This window comes from Apteryx mantelli, chromosome 19, assembly GCF_036417845.1.
Source record: "Apteryx mantelli isolate bAptMan1 chromosome 19, bAptMan1.hap1, whole genome shotgun sequence".
Classification (NCBI taxonomy): Eukaryota; Metazoa; Chordata; class Aves; order Apterygiformes; family Apterygidae; genus Apteryx; species Apteryx mantelli.
This window is the reverse complement of record NC_089996.1, coordinates 5,114,626-5,134,471: the sequence shown is the minus strand read 5'-3', so window position 1 is coordinate 5,134,471 and position 19,846 is coordinate 5,114,626. Positions and strand designations below refer to the sequence as shown.

Here is a 19,846-nt window from a genome sequence, read left to right as displayed (position 1 = left end):
AATATTGCAAGCACAATACAGCTCTTTCAAATAGAGAAAACAACCACCTGGAACTTGACATCTCCCTCCAGGTAATACAACTTTGGTAGAGCTTATTGCATTGACTTCTAATAAAGACTCTCACTGAGTCTTATCAACGCTTACATAAAACAAAAATGCTCTTTTACCTTGTATGATCCTTCGCTGCTGCTGCCTGATATCATCAAAGCCAAGCCCTCTGGTTTCCTCAGATTCTTCCAGGAGCCACGGGTTGGTTACACCTCGTTTGACCCCTCCAGTCATCAGGCTAGACCTGAAAATAAATTCAGTACATTTTCAAGTTTTAAACACGAAACCCACCCATTCTGTACTCTGTGCTTCCATGACTAGCTGACAATGATGGAACTGTACCTATTTGTCTTAACTCCATGCAATTCTCTGCAATCACAGCAGAAATTAGCCAAAAAGAACCTAATTACCTCCAATAACAAATACATCTGCGGGTTCCATAACGTTGCCTAGAAGCAGCAAAGCAGGGAGAAAACTAGTTTTGCAATGAAAAAAATCAACCTACATGGTAAAATACGCAGTGCACTTTTTATAATATGTTTACTTTAAATATTGTTTGCAAGTAGAACACAGCATCCAAAGCTCTTACAAAAAGAAAAGAGGGTTGCTAGAAATGCACGTATTCTTCACGCATTTGCTTTGTGATCAAGACACAAACTTCTAAAAACACTGATGTACAGCCTGACAACTTCCAGCAGTATAAGAGGTTCCACACGTCAGTACAGATACAGCTCAGACGAGAGTATTAGTTTCTTGTTCCTTTTCAGGCTGGGTCAGGATTGCATTTCACGAACGGGAGATGGAAGTCACACAGTTACTCTTCTGTGTTTCCTGGTTTGGCATAGACGTGAACAAGAAGCCAGGCACACACTCTTAAATGTGAAAGTAATCAAGTTATGGGTTTTCTCTTAAAAGAATTATGACTTAAGGTTGTTAGCATTAGAGACACTTCCCTGGTTACAACGGAAAACAAGTTTTTCATGTCCAAGGTACATAAATTTAAGTAGTAAAATGAAATGCCACTTAAATATTTTTTCTCAATACCAGATTTCTGGTTCTCTCCTTTCAGCTTCTCATTGTTTTTTGCTACAAGAGAAACATTTTATGACAGACTGCAAGCCACTTGGACGCAAACCTGCAACTCAGATCTGGGGTGTCACCAACAAGACTGCTTCCTCAAGAGCAGCACACAAGTAAGGATTTTTGCTTTCTGCTTTACTTTCTTAAACTCCTTATTTTATTCCCATTTTTATCCCTCCTCTTTCTCAAAACACTTCCCCAAACAAAACAAGAACAGGTAACATTTTTAGAGTTTCTCAGAAAATTCTCATAAATTTATTACACGGAGACTTTTTTTTTTTTATATAAATTAAATTGACTCCAGGTCTCTTCTTATGACACATACTGCAATGCTATATGGTGCAAACATATGCTTGAAATCATTTTGTGGTCAAACCCCTGTATCAAGCCTCTGTATCAAAAAAAGCTAATTTGGCACAAATATCAGTGCAGAGAGGAGAAGTTAAATACACGCTTTCTATAAACAGTTTTCCTGCAGAACTCTGGAAGGATGACTAAAGTTTTATACCAAAGGTATTTAAGCAAAATCCAGAACTCAGGTCTAGGAGTTCCTTGAAGAATTACGGTGAACTAGAGACATCTCCTGGCCATGAAATGAATAACCACTGCCAAAAAATAATTTTGCATCTCTGCCACATGAAATTTTGGGTTGTCCGTAAATTAGAGACACATATGCCCTCATTTGTGTCCATTGCACTACACACTTCATATTACATTCGTGGACACTTAAATTTAAGAACACTGGATTTGTTGCCACTTAAAACTTTAAGATATTTGTTCATCTGCCCTTCAAGGTAATGGACTTGTCAGGATCAGAAAATTTTGTTCCTGCAGGACTAAAAAGTGCTCATTGCAACTCACAAAATCTCACTTTAATGCTAATCATGTTGGAACATTATTCAAGAGCAGAACCCAAACTGCTTCACTGTGCCAACAACAAGCTGGCTTTCATGAGCAACATCTGAAATGGGAGTAGCTGGAATATTTCTGTATTTCATCTCCTTGCACCTCCATTAAAATGTACATATCTTCTTGAGTAAGGAGATCAGGTTTGATTAGACAAAGGTTTGCAACTCTGAAACACAATTTTACATGTTACCTAGATTTCTTCATTGCTTTGGGGGGATTAAATACACTCTCGCATTTGCTAGTCTCATGATCGCTGCCACCAGGTTCACAAATCTAAACATAACGGAAGCATTACACTTTGAGAATATAAAGACCACTGCAGTCCACTCAGTTCAGCAGTTCATTTAGAATGCCCACAAAATCTAGGCTTAACAACATCGGACAAAATTACTTAAATAAAGCAAAAGGAATGCAAGGCTCTTTGCGAGCTAACAAGAATGCAACTCTGCAACTACTTCTGCCTTTAAAAAAGCCACGGCAAGCAAATTTGAAATAATTTGCACCACTCTCTCTCTCCTAATAATCTGCCCTACTCTTCTAGGTTGGGTCATGACAACTGGTCTGCTTGTTACAATAATCTTTTTGACATGTTTGGTAACTACCTTCCCACACAACATAGCATAACTTCCTACTTCCTCTGATCTTACCATGTTTCGGTTTGGTGGTGTGAAGATTAAAGCTTATCCAATTAGCCACCCACTGCCTCCGCCAAGTTAATCACGTAAATCTTTGAAACCGTCACAGAGCAGTGGAGTGTGCGGATAGCTTTTGATTATAGGAGCAGATTTAACTAATTACAAGGCTTAGCAGTGTGCCCAAGTATAAAAGATGATGGGGTTTAAGATCAGGGAGCTATGTCATTGCTTAACAAGTAAGGGCTTATCTTTCCGAAGGCATTGTTTCACTGATAATTCTTATAAAACTTCCCAAGTAACTTAGATTAGTCAACCAGTGCTTACTTTAGACCAAGGCCACACATCAAGGCTTATAGCTTTAGAAGAATGATCGGCAAGACTGAATCTTAAACAAAACCTGGGTCATATGACAACCGGTTGCCTGATCACTTGAACATTCCCTTAACGATATGGTTATACAGTAGCTCTCTTTGAAGTGCTCGGAGCACCTCATCGTAGCTTCACAGCTCAATCGCCAAGGCAGCAGCACAGAAATGGGGGTATTCTCTTACTTACTATTTAATTGCTCACGTCGGCAGGCAGAGTATTTTAGGAAGCTCTGAGCTAGTAAATGAAACAACAAATATTATTTTAACATACAAAGACAAAAGCTCTCTCTGCTTCCAAAACCAGGAGAAAGCACGTGAGCACAAGCACTTCCCAACAGCCCATCAGGTTCCCTCCCAGGTGCAGAGACTTCCCACCAGAACCATTCCTGACATGAGACTTAGAGAAAAAGACAACCCTCCCCGGAGCTGGCAGGCCATTTCCCTAGCTCCACCAACACCAGAACTAACAAAAAGCGCATCTCACGTTCAAGAAAATGCGGCGTTGCTCCTGATGTCATTCATCTGTGGCTCGGTTATCTAGTCCCACTGGTTTTAGTGAAGGCAAACTACAGCCAAGCTACACAAACAAGTCACCGCACAGCATGCTAGACAGCGGATTTACATCGCATCAGCTACTCTGTGACACCTGCAGGCCCACCGATCCCCACTCACAAGATGCACGAAGCAGCTTCTGCACCTCCTCTGCGGAACAAGCAGCTCTGCAATTACCTAGTGCTTACACAGGGCTGCACGTGCCCGCTGACGATCAGTGCAAAGTGGGCAACCCGCTGGAAAATATGTTTGCACAATTGTATCAGCACGCTTACCTTGGAGGAGGCATGTCCACTTGAAGAGCTGAGAGTCTGGATGGTGCGGCTGCGGCAATAAACTACACAGAGAAGGTACTCCTACACCGGGATAAGTGTCTCCAGAGAGGTTATCTGGATAACTGTGTTTACACTCATGTTTTGCTTCATGGCAGCCTCACTTTTCTATGCAAAACCCAAAATATACACTACAACAGACATTTCCTTCAGAGAAATACCACTTATCTGGATATCAAATACTATCATCTTCTTCCTATGCCATCCCTTATTTTTTTTATGCAAGACTGGGCAAAGCACAATACTAAAGATATTATAAAACGGTTCATACAGTCCACATCAAAACAAAGACTCATCTCTACAGCCCACTTGCTCTCCTCAGGAATAAGAGAATTATAAAGGAAAGGGGAATTCTTTATAAAAAGAAATTGCATCTTATGCAATCACATCCAGAGGAAAGGAGGAAAAGACAAACCTACTCTTGTGAGACCCCATTTTTTCTGCTCACAAAATGATCTACAGCTACAGTAGGGACAAGGCGCAGCACTAAGGTCATGCCTAAGCCTCTGCTCCCTGCATGGTGGTTCATATCTCTCTGATCACAAGAAAAAAAGAACATTAGCCTCCAAGCATGTCACACTTGGCATTTATTCCCACTACGGACGCAGCACATTTCATTAAGATTCAGTAAGCCCGTACCAAAGTAATATAGTAACAGTGCTGGATACAGAAACAATTTTGGGCAGGAAGCTTCAGGTAGTTTTGAGCAAACTTAGGAGGCAAAACATAAAGCAAGCAGTTTAGCCTTGAAAGCTGCCCTCCTACCGACATTTTTTCCTGAGGCTAACGAGCATTAATCATTAATAACAGGCATGCAGGCACAACCTGAAGCACAAGGCCTAAAAATTAAGGGGTTTGACTTACTTTTCTCTACTGTGTTTAAATTCTGGTTCTTTGCTATTCCTTATAACTCAAGTATATACAGTTTTCCCACAACCACAGTCCTGACTTCAGGGAGGTCATTAGAGAACGCATGGTATACTCTGAAAGGAGAGAGACGCAAACTTGCCTTTTAAACACTGACCAAACCGAGTAAAGACTCCACCATCTTCTTGGAATCTCCCTTAAACTTCAGGTGAGCACAACAACCTTCAGCTTTTGCAGTAAGCTGGAGGGTCACTACACTGCTGAAAGCTGCTGGCGTGAGGGTACACTCCCGTCTGCGCACACTGTATAACCTACAGAGCGCTCCCAGCTGAAGAGTGTCATGAAGAGAGATGGCCTAACTACACCGATACAACTTAGTGGATGCGAGGAGGGTGTTGAGACGATCACAACCACACCGTCTCGTGACTACACGGCCAAAGACGCACTAATCCTGGAAAATCCTGCCCCAGGCCCTAGGTTTGATCTTATGACTCCCACCTCAGACATTCTCAAGCATGGGTTTCTGGATGGACATCCTACCTCTTCTTGCAGCCTTATTAAAAGCTATTTCTGATGATCTTCTACGCACAATGCTAATCACATCCAATATCAGAACACTGCAGCTAGGAATGCTTCTAGCAATAACTTGTGGGAAGGAAGGAAAGCAAGGAGTGTTTTAAAGGCACCTAAAACCCTTAGTATTTTCAGTCTTCTTTTCCAAAGAGCATTTGCTCTTCCATAAATAAGAACCAGGTTAACAGAAGTATTTAAGCACCTAATGGCTTATTGATTAAAGTCAGGCATTGGATTAAGACCTAAATATCTTATATCTGATAGAAAATTATTTAAATGTGTGTTAGCATTTATTCTGTTTAAAAAATAGAATTGCAACAATTGCATTTTTCTATGTTTTCTGGAATCAAAAGAGAAATTAAGAAAGCATATCAAAGTACACACAATTTATTTATTCACTAGTGATCTACATATATATCTACATATTGACAATCCGGTCTGAAAGAAGGAAGAATAGTCTCAATTCATTTGTCTCTACAAATGTTTAAAGACTCACAAAAGCTTGATATTGCGTGTGATTCCAGGAAGTATTTCCAGTTGCTTTTTCTACTTTTCCCTTTCAAATGGTATGAAGACCCTGGGACTTTTGCTCCATTAAAGTCTGCGCTATAATAAACTGCACAGATCTCTTTACAATTAGAAATGAGGGGAGAAGATAATGAAATTGTCTGTTGAAAACCAATTAAAGAAAATTTAAGTGACTTTAAGTACACAGTCATGTAAACAGCACAATCTTTCCCCTGAAAAATTCCAGTTGCATCTTAATTAAGACTGACAACGCCGGAAGGTAAACTAATGCTCTACCAAAGTAATGTAGTGTCTTGCCCTGTGTTCTGGCCCAAGTTGTCAGTTAGGATAAATATTAAGAGCATTAAGGCAACTGTACTTCACAATCAGAAATAAGCTTTACAGCAATTTTCAAAGGATGTAAAACTCACTGAATGGTGACCAAATATAAACGAAGATTAATTCTAGTGAAACCTTCACAATTATAGGCCATGAGGACAAAAAATATGTGATCAGTGGTGCAAGAAGGTTAATGAAAGGAATGACTGCTGGAAAGAAAAAGTCTTCTGAAAATTTGTGCTGTCACATCAGAGATGGATTAGATACAGAAAACCAATACAGAACGGGAGAAAAGCGTCACTGCTAGAACTTAATCAAACATCATGTGCCGATTTTTCTATGCTGTGGGTAAATCTGACTTTCAGACCGTAGACACACTGAAGAGCGGCCTTGGCAATCTACTAAAATCCAAAGCAGGTTGTTCCAGAAGTCTGTAACAATTCTAGAGAAACCTAGTGCTATAAAAAGCAGCTTAACTATACCAAAAGCTGTTGTCTTCTATCCTTACAAACAATACGGCAGGCAGGGGAGGCACGAACTCCTCCCTTACTGGCGTCCATACAGGCCAGTTTCAAGCAAGAAACAAAGATTTGGCTTCCCGGCACAACATTCAGGCCTTGGCCACATCTCTGCCTGTACTGCTGAAAACAAGACCTACAAGGAAGAATAAGGAACGGGTGTGCATTCACCAGGCACCAGGCAGAGAATTGCTGGCATAGTTTTATCCATTTTCAATTAAAGAAGTTAAAAGAGAACTATTAAATTCCAAGCCTTGCAACACTAGAAAATAAGTACTGTCTCTGATGTTATCTTGTGTTGGAAAACACTGTTTTCCCTGATCACTTCTAATGGAGCTTGAAATCATCATGGGATTTGGGTATTTTCCTTCTTTCTGCCTCAGCACCTCCATGTCAGGGCAACTCTAGGTTAAATCCTTGCCCTCTGCCGGTCCCATAGCAGTAATGCGCCAACATCATCCTGCTAAACCATGGATGGAGTCCTCTCACTGCAAGGCCACATTTCAGAAGATCAGATTAGTTTATGAAATGATCAGGGCAGGTAACATACAAGAGCCTTCTCGCATCGTCAGTCTCTCGAGAAATTTTGCCTGCTTGCTATTTTATGTATTTCAGGTCACTTAGCGATAGATGTAAAAGCTAGTGCTCTAATACATCAACTGGATTTACCCCACACTCCAGAGAATGCCGAAACCATAAAACAATTAATGGATTAGACAGAAGTCTACAGTTTTACTATCTGCAGTGGGTGTTGCATTGACAATATTCAGTTACTCAAAGATGATGAGCTGCAAGGTGAAATATTTGGTCTGGCTGTATGGAACACCCCACCGGAGAACAAAAGCAAGTAGAAACAGCTTATCAACCTGAGCAGGCTGCAGCTCTGACAGATCCAATATGCCACCAGCAAAAAGGGATATACTGTCCTTATCCTAATCTCTCTACCACCTTAGTGAAGAGATGCTTGCAAAATATGACCACACGCTCTTTCCTGGAAAAACACGCAAGACGGTATAGAAAACTATCAGTGAGACTTTGAGATAATCCCTATACCTGCTCCAAAATACACAAAGTAAATAGGCTAGAAAAAAAGATCTTATTTTTAACAGTAACAGCATGTAACAGCACTTTCATCAATACCTAATTTTTACCCTGCAATAGCACAAAAACCATCTCCGCCTTTTTCAAGCGCACATATCTGAAAAGGGACTGGTTCTCAAAGCACATACGCAAAAAGGCTCACTTTTTTTTCCCCTCAAAAGCACAAGAGTTTTATAAGTTTTATTCTGTCCTAAGACTGAGCGCTGACACACTGTAAAAAGGTGAAAAACCTTCCTGCAAGGGCTCCCCTGCTCTCCCTCATACAGGTAACTTTGCATGTGCATGTATAAAAGAGAAAACTGTATATTCCCTACTAAAAAGGTCCGGTGAATATAGTGCTTTTAAAAATGCCTGCCACTTAGAAGCACAAACTAGAAACTAGAACACATTTCTATCATGTGACTTCATCGCAGAAGCACAGTTCTATTCTTCTGCACCAGCTCTCGCTACACTGCGGATCAGGCGAGGAAGCTCTGCTAGGTCACGTCGTACGACCCAGACCACACATGCAGCATTGTGCGTGGCTTACAGGGCAGAGTACAACCCCTTATGTGACCCACAACCTGCTTAAGAAGTCTGTGTCTGTGCTTGTTGGGTTAAAAATCTTCCACACGTTATCAAAATAGGTGCACAGGCCCAAATAACTCATATATTATATACACAATTTTCTAGAGAAACATGTTCACCAAAAACAAAAGAGAGAGAGAGAGGGAGCACGCGTGCTCACAAGCGTCTTTAAACCAGAATTTTTACCAATTCCAGGCTACAGTCAAGAGTAATTTCACTGACCATGGAAATATAACAAGCTCTGCAATGACCCAGAGGCTGCAGCTCCCCTTCTCTTCTGCACCATTTTGAAGGACAGAAGATTAACTGAGTCTGCAATGGAAAAAATAGTGAGAGCAAACGCAATTATCCATGCTGGAATTTAGCCAAAACCATAACTCTCTTAAACACAACAGTATTCAGTGACCTACAGAGGGTCAGGGTACAGGTAAGTCAGTTCTTCAGCAGAGCTTTTAATTTTCTGCATGAATGTTGGTAATAGAGATCAAAGCACATCAGCCAGTGAATCCTGAGGATGCCTCTGAAGTTGTCCCTAGACACATGCCATTTCAACTCTGAAGTACCACAGCCCTAATCCTATGCTAAGATGGCAGCTCCACCACTCATTTGCTTGCAGAGGAAGAAAACAACAGCTTCATTTTGTTGCCAGCGAGGAACAAAGCTTATTTACTGTTACCCCTTTTCTCTTCTCCCTCCCCAGTAACTAAATCATTGGTCACTTTAAACAAGTTTGAAAGAAAAACAAGTCCCAAAGAAAACCAACTTTCACAATGGAGATGAAGAGGCAAAAAAGACCGGGCCTAGTTAGCAGAACTCAGCCTTTAGACCATCTGCCTGCCCAGCATGTCGTATAGCTCCAGGCTGAACCCAGAACATGCTTTTTCTTGACCAGTGTGGATGTCACTGGGAACACAGAGGGGAAAGTGGAGAAACAGGAAGAAAAGGGAACCTGGGTTATACTATTTGAGTTAGGAAAGGAAACAGAAGTTTAATAAATTCACAGGAATCCGTCAGTTCTGCTGCTCACCAAACAAGCATTTTTAACTTGGTATCTAAGACAGACATAAAAGCTCTTAGATGTAAAGTATCTGCAAAGATTTTCTTAGAAAGTTGCATTTATGCAACTGGAGAAACTAAATATAAATATATTAAATAAATATAAAATAAATACATATGGAGAAACTAAAGCTACCTAAAGTCCAGAGGTATGCCAAGGGTAGCAAATACCTGCGGGTGGAACTCCCTAGGCAAAAAACAGTACTGACTTAACTGGAAATGGATAAAATTCAAAAGACTGTTGACAAATCACTAGAAACAACCCATCCCTGCAACATCTGCATTAAAAGGCATCTTATAAACAGCTCTTTATACCTTTAAAAACCTACACCTAAGGTGCTTTGCATGTGATGCATAATGCACCTCTCACTCCTACCACATCCAACTTATGGGCTGCTTATAGTTTTAGAGTAACTCAGGCAAGAGTTTCGCATTTCACACTTCAAGGAACGGCTCTCACTTTCTTCCTGATCAGTTAGAGACCACCAGGGATGGATTATTTCTAAAAACAAGTATGAGACGACAAATGTAACTCCTTCAATTAGAAAGGGACCGTATAAGAAAGAACTGCATGAAGAAAGGACAACATTCAGGCTATTAACTGTTCTGTCTGGGAACAATTCACCCCAGTACATTGCCCTGCACCACTCTGATGTAACCAAAATGGAAATCGAAATATATTCCCTTTGAATGCACCCTGCTGATTCTTACAAAAAAAGAAAACAAAGAAAAGATCACTGGGGAACTGTCTGAAGTTTAAGCTTTGTCCTAACAGTCTTCTTTCCAACAATGCACCTAAACCCGTCAGCCCAACTCAGTAGCAGACTCTACTAGATCACAAAGTCAACCGTTACCACTTCCAAGCAGCGCTCCGCTCCTTTGTGTCTTCTCCAGCCTTGAAAGATATGTATTACGTTGTCATTAAAAAAGGCACAAGATTTCTAAAGAGTAAAACTGCACTTTGCTACATGGAGAGGTATATGAATTCTATGGACGCATTCAGCATTACCTTCAGACATATTCAAAGCACAAATCACACTGTTCGTTTAAGGGGACAGTGTCATACCTTATCACATCCGGTTCTGTGCCTTCATTCTTATAAGACGCCTGAAGTTGCCTCTGTCGGGTGAGAAGGTCGTCCACCAAGTTCTGCCTCCTGTCCCCCTCCAGCTGCGTGCTAGTGGTACTTGGTTAAGGTCCAAACTTAAAAATAAACTTTAATCTCAATACTGAGAGAATCACACACAGTAACTGGCTAATACTGCATCAAACTGGAAGTTTCCAAACTTCCAATTTGGAAATAACAACTTTCAAAGATCAGAATACATATCTAAAAAATACACTCATCTTTGTTTATCAGTTATAAACCCTATTATGTATTCTTAAAATGAGTCAGACCTTGTCATCAAGATAACCAGAACAACTATTTTAATTCAAAAAAAGGATACAACACCTAACAGAAGGTTAAGTCATCCATTTCAGAATGAAATCTGGTTTTATTCTAAACATGTTTCTGAGGTTTGCGAATCTCAGAGAAAAAGGTTTCATAGATAGTGATCTTCATGATCTCAAACTAATGAGAAAATTGGGAGGGTATATACTACCAAATCAGCATAAGAATTCAAAATGGTATCCCCCTAATCCAACACGATAATCTCTCATTTATTACTAAAAAGTACTACACAGCTGATGTATTCTATAACACTGACAATGTGCAACGCTAGTGCATGGGTTAAGCTTACGGAAGGAATGAGTTTTCTTAGAAGAGCTCTATCCTGCACAGACTTGTAAGTAATATTATGATATAAACCATGCAGCCCCAAGGCAGAATAGAGCTGTTGAAATCAGCAGGGTATTTCACATCTTATTTCACTGGAACTGAGGCTCATTACACAGACCACAACAGTATTTCTCAGCAAAGTTCAATAGGTGATGAGCAAACACCGAAAAATTTTCTTCAAGCATCTGCTCCCATCTACAGTTCATCATCAGGACTCCTTTGTAGCAGCTGAAGCAGGAGAAAAAAATCCGTTCAGTGTCTCTGAAAGACAAGATGTCCTGGAGTACTGCCACTTTGACAGTGGCAGATGCGCTTGCCTTTTTAATTAATCTCAGTGACAGACATTTTGAAAGACTACTCTCTTCCCAGTACTTTTAAGGAGATTATGCAATAGCCATACTGATTTGTGCATGTTTTCTGCCACAGCAGTAGCCTTCATTTGCTCTAAGGTATTCACTTGAAAGGAAAGGTTTACCCACTGCCCTCAGCAGAGCATTCAGAAGGCTTACACTTAGAAAAGATTTCTACTACAGTAAGCTTGAAAGCAATCAGCCATTCATTAAATCAGTTTGCTGCTGGACACCTCTTTACAGGGAGACGGACACGCTTCTCGCACAGAGTCCTTAGGCTTGACTAACCTAGCGCATAGAGAGAGCAGCAAATCCACGTAAGGCCCTAGGGTGATATTCCTAGAAGAGAAACTTGTAATTTCTTTTTAAGGTATACCAAGATGCCTCTGAGGATGCAGTTCCGTTGCTCCTTAAGCCAGTCCACATCCAGGACTGCCACACGCCTGCCCACTCTCGGGACATGGCTTCACCCTTCCTTTTTGCAAGCACTAGCGCTCGGGCAGCCAGTGACCAAGGCAAGAGAAAATAAGAAAGTCGGCTCGTTTTCTGCTAGATGAGCAAACTGAGACAGCTCACAAGCCAGCCACTCCATCACCGGGGCCAGCACAGTCCACGGGCAGGACAACAGCAGCTCCGTCTGAGATTAGCCAGACCATCTTGTTAAACTTCTCTGACACACGCATAACCAAAGCAAGTCTCAAACCCACAATATCAGAGCTGTTCAGGTTACCAACCCTTTCTATACTATAGCTGCAATAAAAATATCAAACATGATCACAGATAAAGCTCTATTGACAGAGTCTTCCAAAAATGAAAGGAGGGGAAAAAAGAAAACAAAAAAAACAAGCCATAACTGCACAGCAAAGCCTCCTTCCAGTTATAGCACATTTTTCCACCCTCTCCTACATTATGGAAAGGTCAATGAGGTGATGTTTACACAGATACATTTGGCGCGTTGATACGGCCCGAAGCAGTAAGTCCTTCAGATGATCAATCTTCTCTTTGAGATTCTGCAGTGACGATCTGATTGTCACATTGACCTGAAGGGGAAGAAAAAAGATTTTTTGTCAGAGTTATGTTTGCATAAAATTTCCTATCACTGCATGCAGGTGACAACATATGCAACTGCAGCTACGCTGGCGTGAAGGATTCCTTTTAAACCGAGAGAAGCCAGCTCCAGAGCCGCCAAGGGGACAATATAGTTAACTGTTCTGGACTGCTTACAAAATAATTAGATAAGTAGTCCTGGTTTTGCAAACACAATTCTAATGCATTAATGCTGCTTAATATGGAGAGCTTACTTTCAAGTCTTTATAAACAGACTCCTTTATATGGGCAAAATATTTCAGCACATTTTCATATTTTCCAGTTAGTTCTCCAGTTCTTTCCTCTGATCTTTAATACAAAGACAGGCGCCAGCTTCTTCTGCCACTAGGTTTCTTTCCCAGCAGCCATGATTACAGGGGAGGTTGTTACAGGTTGAGACCTTTCCTCCACTGAACCTTTCCACACTTTAAAGATTCACAAGAAATTCAGATTAGTTTAATTTGACTTTTCAATACCATCTAGGACACTCCACCTCTTCTTGCAGCTGACCTGCACAAAGTTTACATGGGTCTGGTCTTACTAAAAGCGTAGTTAAGTTGCACACATTCTTTTTTGCTTCAAGCACGTCTGAGGTCTGTGGGAATTCTCCTCCTCTTTCCCCCACCCCTTCCCAAATCAGTATGACATTATCCTCTGTGTCGCTTTTTCCTTAAATTCCTTTCCATCCCAGTTATTGAGCGCGTACTAGGAAAAACACATTATAAAAGCAATTGACTATGCGAGTCATCCTAATTAAGACTCCATGTGCTTCTTGTAAACAAGATACTAGCCATGCTAGTTATAAAGGGTAGCAAACTCAGATGCCCCGAGTAATGAAATAGCAAGAAAGAAGGAATATTTGCTTCGATTCTCATTCCTGTGCCCTTGAAAACACAGAAGCAGCAGCCAGACAGCAAAGTCTTAGTGAACAGTCACCCTGCTGCAAGCATCCTGCCCTTCAGTTAAACTGCATTTGGTATTTGCATGGAGTTGGATGGAATTCTAAAATAAAAATTAAAAAAATTAAAAAAAAAAAAATCAGAAAAAACACCTGGTAGCATCACAAGTTTAAATCAATGAGACCTGTTCTCCTACAGTCGAACCCTAGCAGATACAATGACAGAAACGGATGCAACCCTGCTTAGGCAGTCCTGAAAGAACACAGCCAAAGCGGAGACCAGCCACACACTAAAGGAACACGTCCAAAGCCGTGATGGGGTTTAAATGCCTTTAGGGAAGTTCAACCCACTGCGTGCCCGCTACGTAAGGATAATAAAAGGTCTTTTCATTTCACATGTACGTCTCCTGCACTCACATCCGGTTGGAGAACATCGCATTTAATAAACCCCGTATAGCAAAGTAACACAAAAGGTACACGCATCCAAGAGGGTCACTTAACAAACAGATTCCTTCTGCTGCTCTGGCCAGAAATCGCGGGGCTGTAACAAAAGATTTTGCTTCCGTTAAAGCAAAAGTAAAAATAAAAATAAAATAAAACCAACGGAGGTTTTAAGAGAGCTCAATAGAGCAGAGTTCACGGATGCCGAGTGCTGGCTTGACATCTTTCCCTACAGGTTTTTTTTTTTTTTTTCCATTTTAACTTTTATGCTCTATTTTTATTCAACAATAACCAAGGAGGTTTTTTTTAGCCAGGCTAATGGCAAAATACTATAAAAAATAAAAACCTGTTTACATTCTCCCTACCAGGCAAATATTGTACAAAGGCTTTTTCCCTGTTAAAACGTTTGCTAATCGTAGAATATATGATTGCTCAGCCACGGATTTCTCAACATGAGTTTCTGTTATGAAAACAGCTCTTTCATTGTTGGAAACTTGTTTATAGTAGAATCAAACACTGCCAAATATTCATCTTTAACTGTAAATGGATTAAGGGAAATTGCACTTGGAAAACACAGAGCATGGAACAAATGATTTTATGAAGAAATAAGTCAGCTGTGTAATGTTTCCACAAAACATAACCTAGAAGAGTTATGGTACAAGAAAGACTTCAAACAACACTAACACAACTTTTTTTTTTTCTGAACACGTCACAAACAACAATGATGCACATCAGAGAACTTTGTCCTCTATAAATATAGATGAATTAAGTAGTAACTTTTTTTGGTTAGTGTTCTATCGCTTGAATATATCTGTACCATTTCAAATAGTTGGTCATTTTGAAAGCAGACACTTTAATCGTTGCCTCAAAATGCTCCCCTCATTTTTAATTCTAGAGCTAGAGAAAGGGTTTCTCCCCAGTCACTTTAAAAATGCTTATTTCAGAAGAGGTTTCAGGAGGCTGAATTTATGCCAATTTTGAGTCATTCACTAAAAGCACTGATTATTTTTAAAAGCCTACACGGTTTTCTCCAGCAGTTCAAAAACGACATTTTATTTTAAAAGCTATCAGAAATGAGACCAGCAAAGAAGATCCAGCGATCTCACATCATATGACAACCCTGCTATAATGGGCGGACAGTCTACCAAATACATCACTCAGTGTTTTTAATTATGCAAATTATTGCAAAAGAACAACCTTTATATAAAGAGTAATTCTTATAAAAGAATAACTTGCATGCATGTTCCCCTCAATGCAGTCAGGGGAAAAGTTAATGACACGACTCATGTGCAATCAAGTAGGTTCCTACGGTTTTCGAAGGAAAGGACTGGATTTTTAGTTCTAAAGACAGCAGCCTCCTGAGAATCCTTCTTTTTTCTTTTTCCTTTATTTAATTTTTTAAACAGAAAGTGTGAAAAGGTGGCAAACCTAAAAATACATGGGGAAGCACTAAAGGTTGCTTCTCATTCATATTAAACTCTGGTCTTTACTTTGTTAGAAATGTAACAAAACAAAAAAAACCCTGCAAAATTCATATTTGGTCTGTTTTACAGCCATGACAGAAAGGAAACAAGCTGACCTGCGGGGGTGGGAGGGGAGGATCTATTCTATATGTACACAAAAACGAGTACACGGAAGCTGACACATGCATCACAACATCTCTTAGCCTTTCAGATACCCAGTTTGCCGCCTGCAGCGACAGCCTCGAGCAGTCAGTAGTGCACGCCTGACATGGACAAGGTTTTCTTCACTTCCCTTTCTGTAAAAGCAGCAATACTCCGTATATAAAAGAGTTATTACTGTTAAATCCAAAAATACATTGGTGACGTTAAAAAGCTGCTGTTAATTTAGAAATCACATTCCTGTTTTCTTTACAAGAATCTTAAAGAATATACTATTAGTACAAGGTTCCTACCATTAAAGTAACTTTGAACCGGCTGATGCCCAGCTTACAGCAATAATGAGCTCAAGCAGCCTGTTCCCCGCACTAATATAGTTCATGGAACATCACCCACTTTCCCACATCGCTCCCAACCATTTAATTTGACTAAAGCATTACCCTTCCCGAAGAGTACTTGGTTTCCTTCTTTGGCCAGAGAAGCAGGAAATTCAGGACTGACTTAGACATGCTTGATTTTTTGCAAATTTAACATTCCACCAATACTCATAACACTTAAAGGCAAAATCTAACCAAAAATCCACGTTCTCAAAATTAGAGCTTTTGGAAGATCAGTACCTTTGCTGTACTTTCACCGTTCCTTTGGTACCGGTTACGTTCCTGGATTTTCTCAGCAATCTCTTGTGCAATCTGACAAGTGGAATCATACAGCGAGAGCCTATGAACAAGATTCAGGCAGCTGAGTACACCTCGAACCATTCTGCACATCCCATTATTCACTTTCAATCTTTATTACTCCAGTTTAGCTTCACTTTGCATGGAAATTATATGTACTTTATCATCTCAGCAGTTGGAAAACTAAGTAATACACAAAAGAAAGGCCTCAAGGGATCTACCTAAAACCAAACCAGCTTTTTTGGGGGAAAAAACGCTGTAGAAACCCAGTAGCTCCCACATGCCAAAAGCCTTTAAGTCTGAAGGTGCAGAGTACCCGCCGCAACGAGAAACGAGCCCCCGAGCTCGTCTCCAGCACGTCAGCAAAAGCAAAGAGCTCGGTACAACAGCACCGAGCTCCCCCACACCCAGCACCTCTAACTCATCCGCCAGACCAAGGCCACCGGGGGAACGCAAAGCCCTGCACGGGGCCCGGCGCCCGCTGCCCGTCACGGGGCCGGCTCAGTAGCAGGCGCCCAGCTAAGGCCGGCGGCGCCGGAACGCGGGGCGGCCACAGGCCGTTTGTTCAGCCAGGGGAGGCCGCAGCCGCCCCCTCGGCGACACGCAGGGGCCGCGGCCGAGCAGCCGCCTCCTGCCAGGGCCCAGCGCCGCCCGGCGGGGCCTGCGCGCACCTCCGCGGCGCAGCACCGCCGAGCAGCGGCCTGGGACCGGGGCCGGGGCCGGGCGCTGCTCTGCGCGGAGCACCCGGCCTCGCCTCGCCTCGGCTCTGCGCGGCCGCGGCAGCCCGCGCCGGCACCCGGCACCCCGGCACCCCGGCCCCGGCCCGGCCGCCGCTCACCAGGGGTCGGGAGCCATCGCCGCAGCCCGGAACAGCCCCGCGCTTCCTGTTCGCGGCAGCTGACGACGGCGCGCGCCGAGGCCCAAACCGCGGCGGCGGGAGCGGCCGCGTGCGCAGGCGCCGGGCGCTGCCGCGCGCCCCCGAGGCGCGGGCACGGGGCAGGGCGCCCGGGCCTGCGCGGGAGGGGCGGGGTGCCCGGGGCAGAGCTGCAGAGGGGCAGGGGGCCCGATGCAGGGCCAGAGGTGCAGGGTGCATGGCGCACGCTGCGCGGTGCCCAGTGCAGGGGTGCAGGGTACCCGGTGCACGGTGCAGAGGTGCAGGGTGCCCAGTGCAGGGTGCACAGCGCACACTGCAGGGTGCCCGGTGCCCAGTGCAGAGGTGCAGGGCACCCGGTGCATGGTGCAGAGGTGTTGGGTGCACAGTGCAGGGTGCACGGCGCACACTGCAGGGTGCCCGGTGCCCAGTGCAGAGGTGCAGGGCACCCGGTGCATGACGCAGAGGTGTTGGGTGCCCAGTGCAGGGTGCGCGGTACACGCTGCAGAAGTGCCTGGTGCAGGGTACAGGTGCCCGATGCCCAGTGCAGGGTGCAGAAGTGCAGGTGCCCGATGCAGGGTGCATGGTGCACGCTGCAGGGGTCCCCAGTGCAGAGGTGCAAGGTGCGTGGCACAGGGGTGCAGGGTGCAGAGGTGCACGGCGCAGGGTGTACAGTACACCCACGGGGCAGTCCCCAGCCCTGCCCTGGCCCTCCTGGTGCAGGCGCAAGGTTGGGACCTCCCCCCTCGAAGGGGCCAGCAGCCTGGCAAGTCCCAGCTGGGTTTGCAAGCTGAAATCTCCCCCTGCTGCCACTGGCCCCCAGCTGCCTGCGGGCTGAGGCCCACATGGCCGGTCACGGGCCAAGGGGTGTGTTGGGACTCTCCGCTTGCTCAGCGCCGCAGTGTTTGTGTTGAAAACACCGACAGGGAAAGTTTATTTGTTCAGTGCAATTGCTTCCCTGCAATCATTTTCCAGTTTCATGGAACCAGCCCTTATTCTGCGTGGAAAGTGATGCTTCTGGCCTTCACTTTTAAAGAACGAGGAAATGCTTCATATTTTTGATTTTGCCTGTACGCAGCCACTGTGCAGTGCCCTGCCTTTGCATTCGTCTGCAGCTCTTCGGGGCAGCGACCGTCTCTTCGCGCAGTTTGCACCGCGCTCGGCACAGAGGAGCCGCAGTCTCGCTGGGGCTTCTAAATTGCTACTGCAATAATCATAACGTTATGGCCTGGTTTAAAATGCACTGAAAGCGCAGAGTGTCCTGCTGCCCTTCAAGGCAATGGGGAAACAGAAGAAACCTTCAACCAAAACTGTGCCAGGGAAGTGCTTTTGTGCAGAGGGTTGCAATCCAACTGGGATAGAGGAGCCTGGAAAATTGGAAAATAGAGCAAGGGCAAGCACAGGGCGGGCGTCCCCCCAAATGACGGTAACCCCAAGCGTTCAGGGAGCGGGTGCTGGCAGAGGGAAGCTTGGATCAGGAGCAAAACCCTGTGCCCTGCCAGCTGTTTCGTCATGATTTCCCGGGAAGCAGGACTCTCTGCTTTCCTGGTAAGCAAACGAGACTGTGTAAAAAAAAAAAGAACTATCATTAACTCTGCTCCTTAGAGAGACAACCTGCAGGGCGCCAAATTTTGGCAGGCTGCTTGGAGCCCGAAGGAGCAATAATCACATAGAGCAAACCCCTTTTTGATCCTCCATGGACGTGCAAAAGATGCAGGAAGACGCGAAGAACCAGCTCAGCCGCAGGAACCGAAGGAGCAAGTGTTCAGTTCTGCAATTTGTTCTGGTTTCTTTTTCCTTGGGGGCTTGAGAGGCAGCAAGCGCGCCGAGTTCGGACACGGCGACGGCCCCCTGCCCGTCGGGCGCGTCTCGGCGCGGAGCTGCCCGCCGGCGCGCAGACCTCGGTGCGGACGAGGGACGGCTTTGCTCCGTCCCTTGCTGCTGCTGCAAACCCGCCCGTGCGGCCACCCCGGCGCCGGGCCCTCGGCAAGGGTGGCCCCTCGCCCCCCAATTTCTCCAGAAATCCAGGGGGGAGAGGCCAGCGGCAAAGCCGCGGCCCCCAGAGCACGTGTTGGCACCTAACAGGGAAGCTCCTTCATCCGAAACGGAGCCGGTTTGCAAAGGCGCCGCTCCTGATCGGAGACAGGTGCCAACGTCTGACCGGCGCAACGCTCCCCGGAGCTTTTCTCCTTTCGGCCCTCGGCGGTGCTTGCCCTTAACCCGGCTCCTCGGGCTGTGGCTGCGACGTACGGGTTGTGATCCTGCCCGGCGTTTGGGGGCTAAGGCCATCGACAGCGGCAATTTGAGAGGGGCCGGGCTGGAAAATGAGCAAGTCCCAGAAAGGGGCCGGGAACGCTCACGTTTCGTGCTCCCGCTGAACAGCCGGGGGGGAAAACCGGCTCCCGACGGTGAGCCGGGCGCCTTCGGAGGGGCCTGCGGGGCCGCGCGAGACGTCCCCCCTCGCCCCGAGCGTGGCGGTTTGCCGGGAGCGGCGGGGCCGCAGGCGCCTTCCCTCGCCTCGGCCCTCCGCGCGCCGGCCCGGGGCGCCAGCCGCTTCCCGCGGCCCCGCTCTCCCGCTCGGCAGCCGCCTTCCCGGCGTTTGCCGCTCACGCGCTCCGGCTTCGGGCTTTCCCGAGACCCAAGCGATCCAGCGGGAAGCGGTTGCGAACCCGTTT

The 19,846-nt window shown here is 44.6% G+C and overlaps 1 protein-coding gene across 3 annotated transcripts in view; it reads right to left on the bottom strand.

The window, feature by feature from the left end:
- Nucleotides 1-17,224, bottom strand: part of STX8 (syntaxin 8) — a 111,504-nt gene extending 94,280 nt beyond the window's left edge. For all 3 annotated transcript variants that reach the window (XM_067308359.1, XM_067308360.1, XM_067308361.1), the window contains exons 1-5: nucleotides 17,139-17,224; nucleotides 16,244-16,343; nucleotides 12,528-12,622; nucleotides 10,519-10,629; nucleotides 168-292 (exon numbers count right to left, since the gene is read on the bottom strand). In XM_067308359.1, coding sequence (XP_067164460.1) covers nucleotides 168-292; nucleotides 10,519-10,629; nucleotides 12,528-12,622; nucleotides 16,244-16,343; nucleotides 17,139-17,155 — 448 coding nt within the window. In that variant the 5' untranslated portion in view covers nucleotides 17,156-17,224. The remainder of the gene's footprint in view (nucleotides 1-167; nucleotides 293-10,518; nucleotides 10,630-12,527; nucleotides 12,623-16,243; nucleotides 16,344-17,138) is intronic.
- Nucleotides 17,225-19,846: the final 2,622 nt, after the last annotated feature.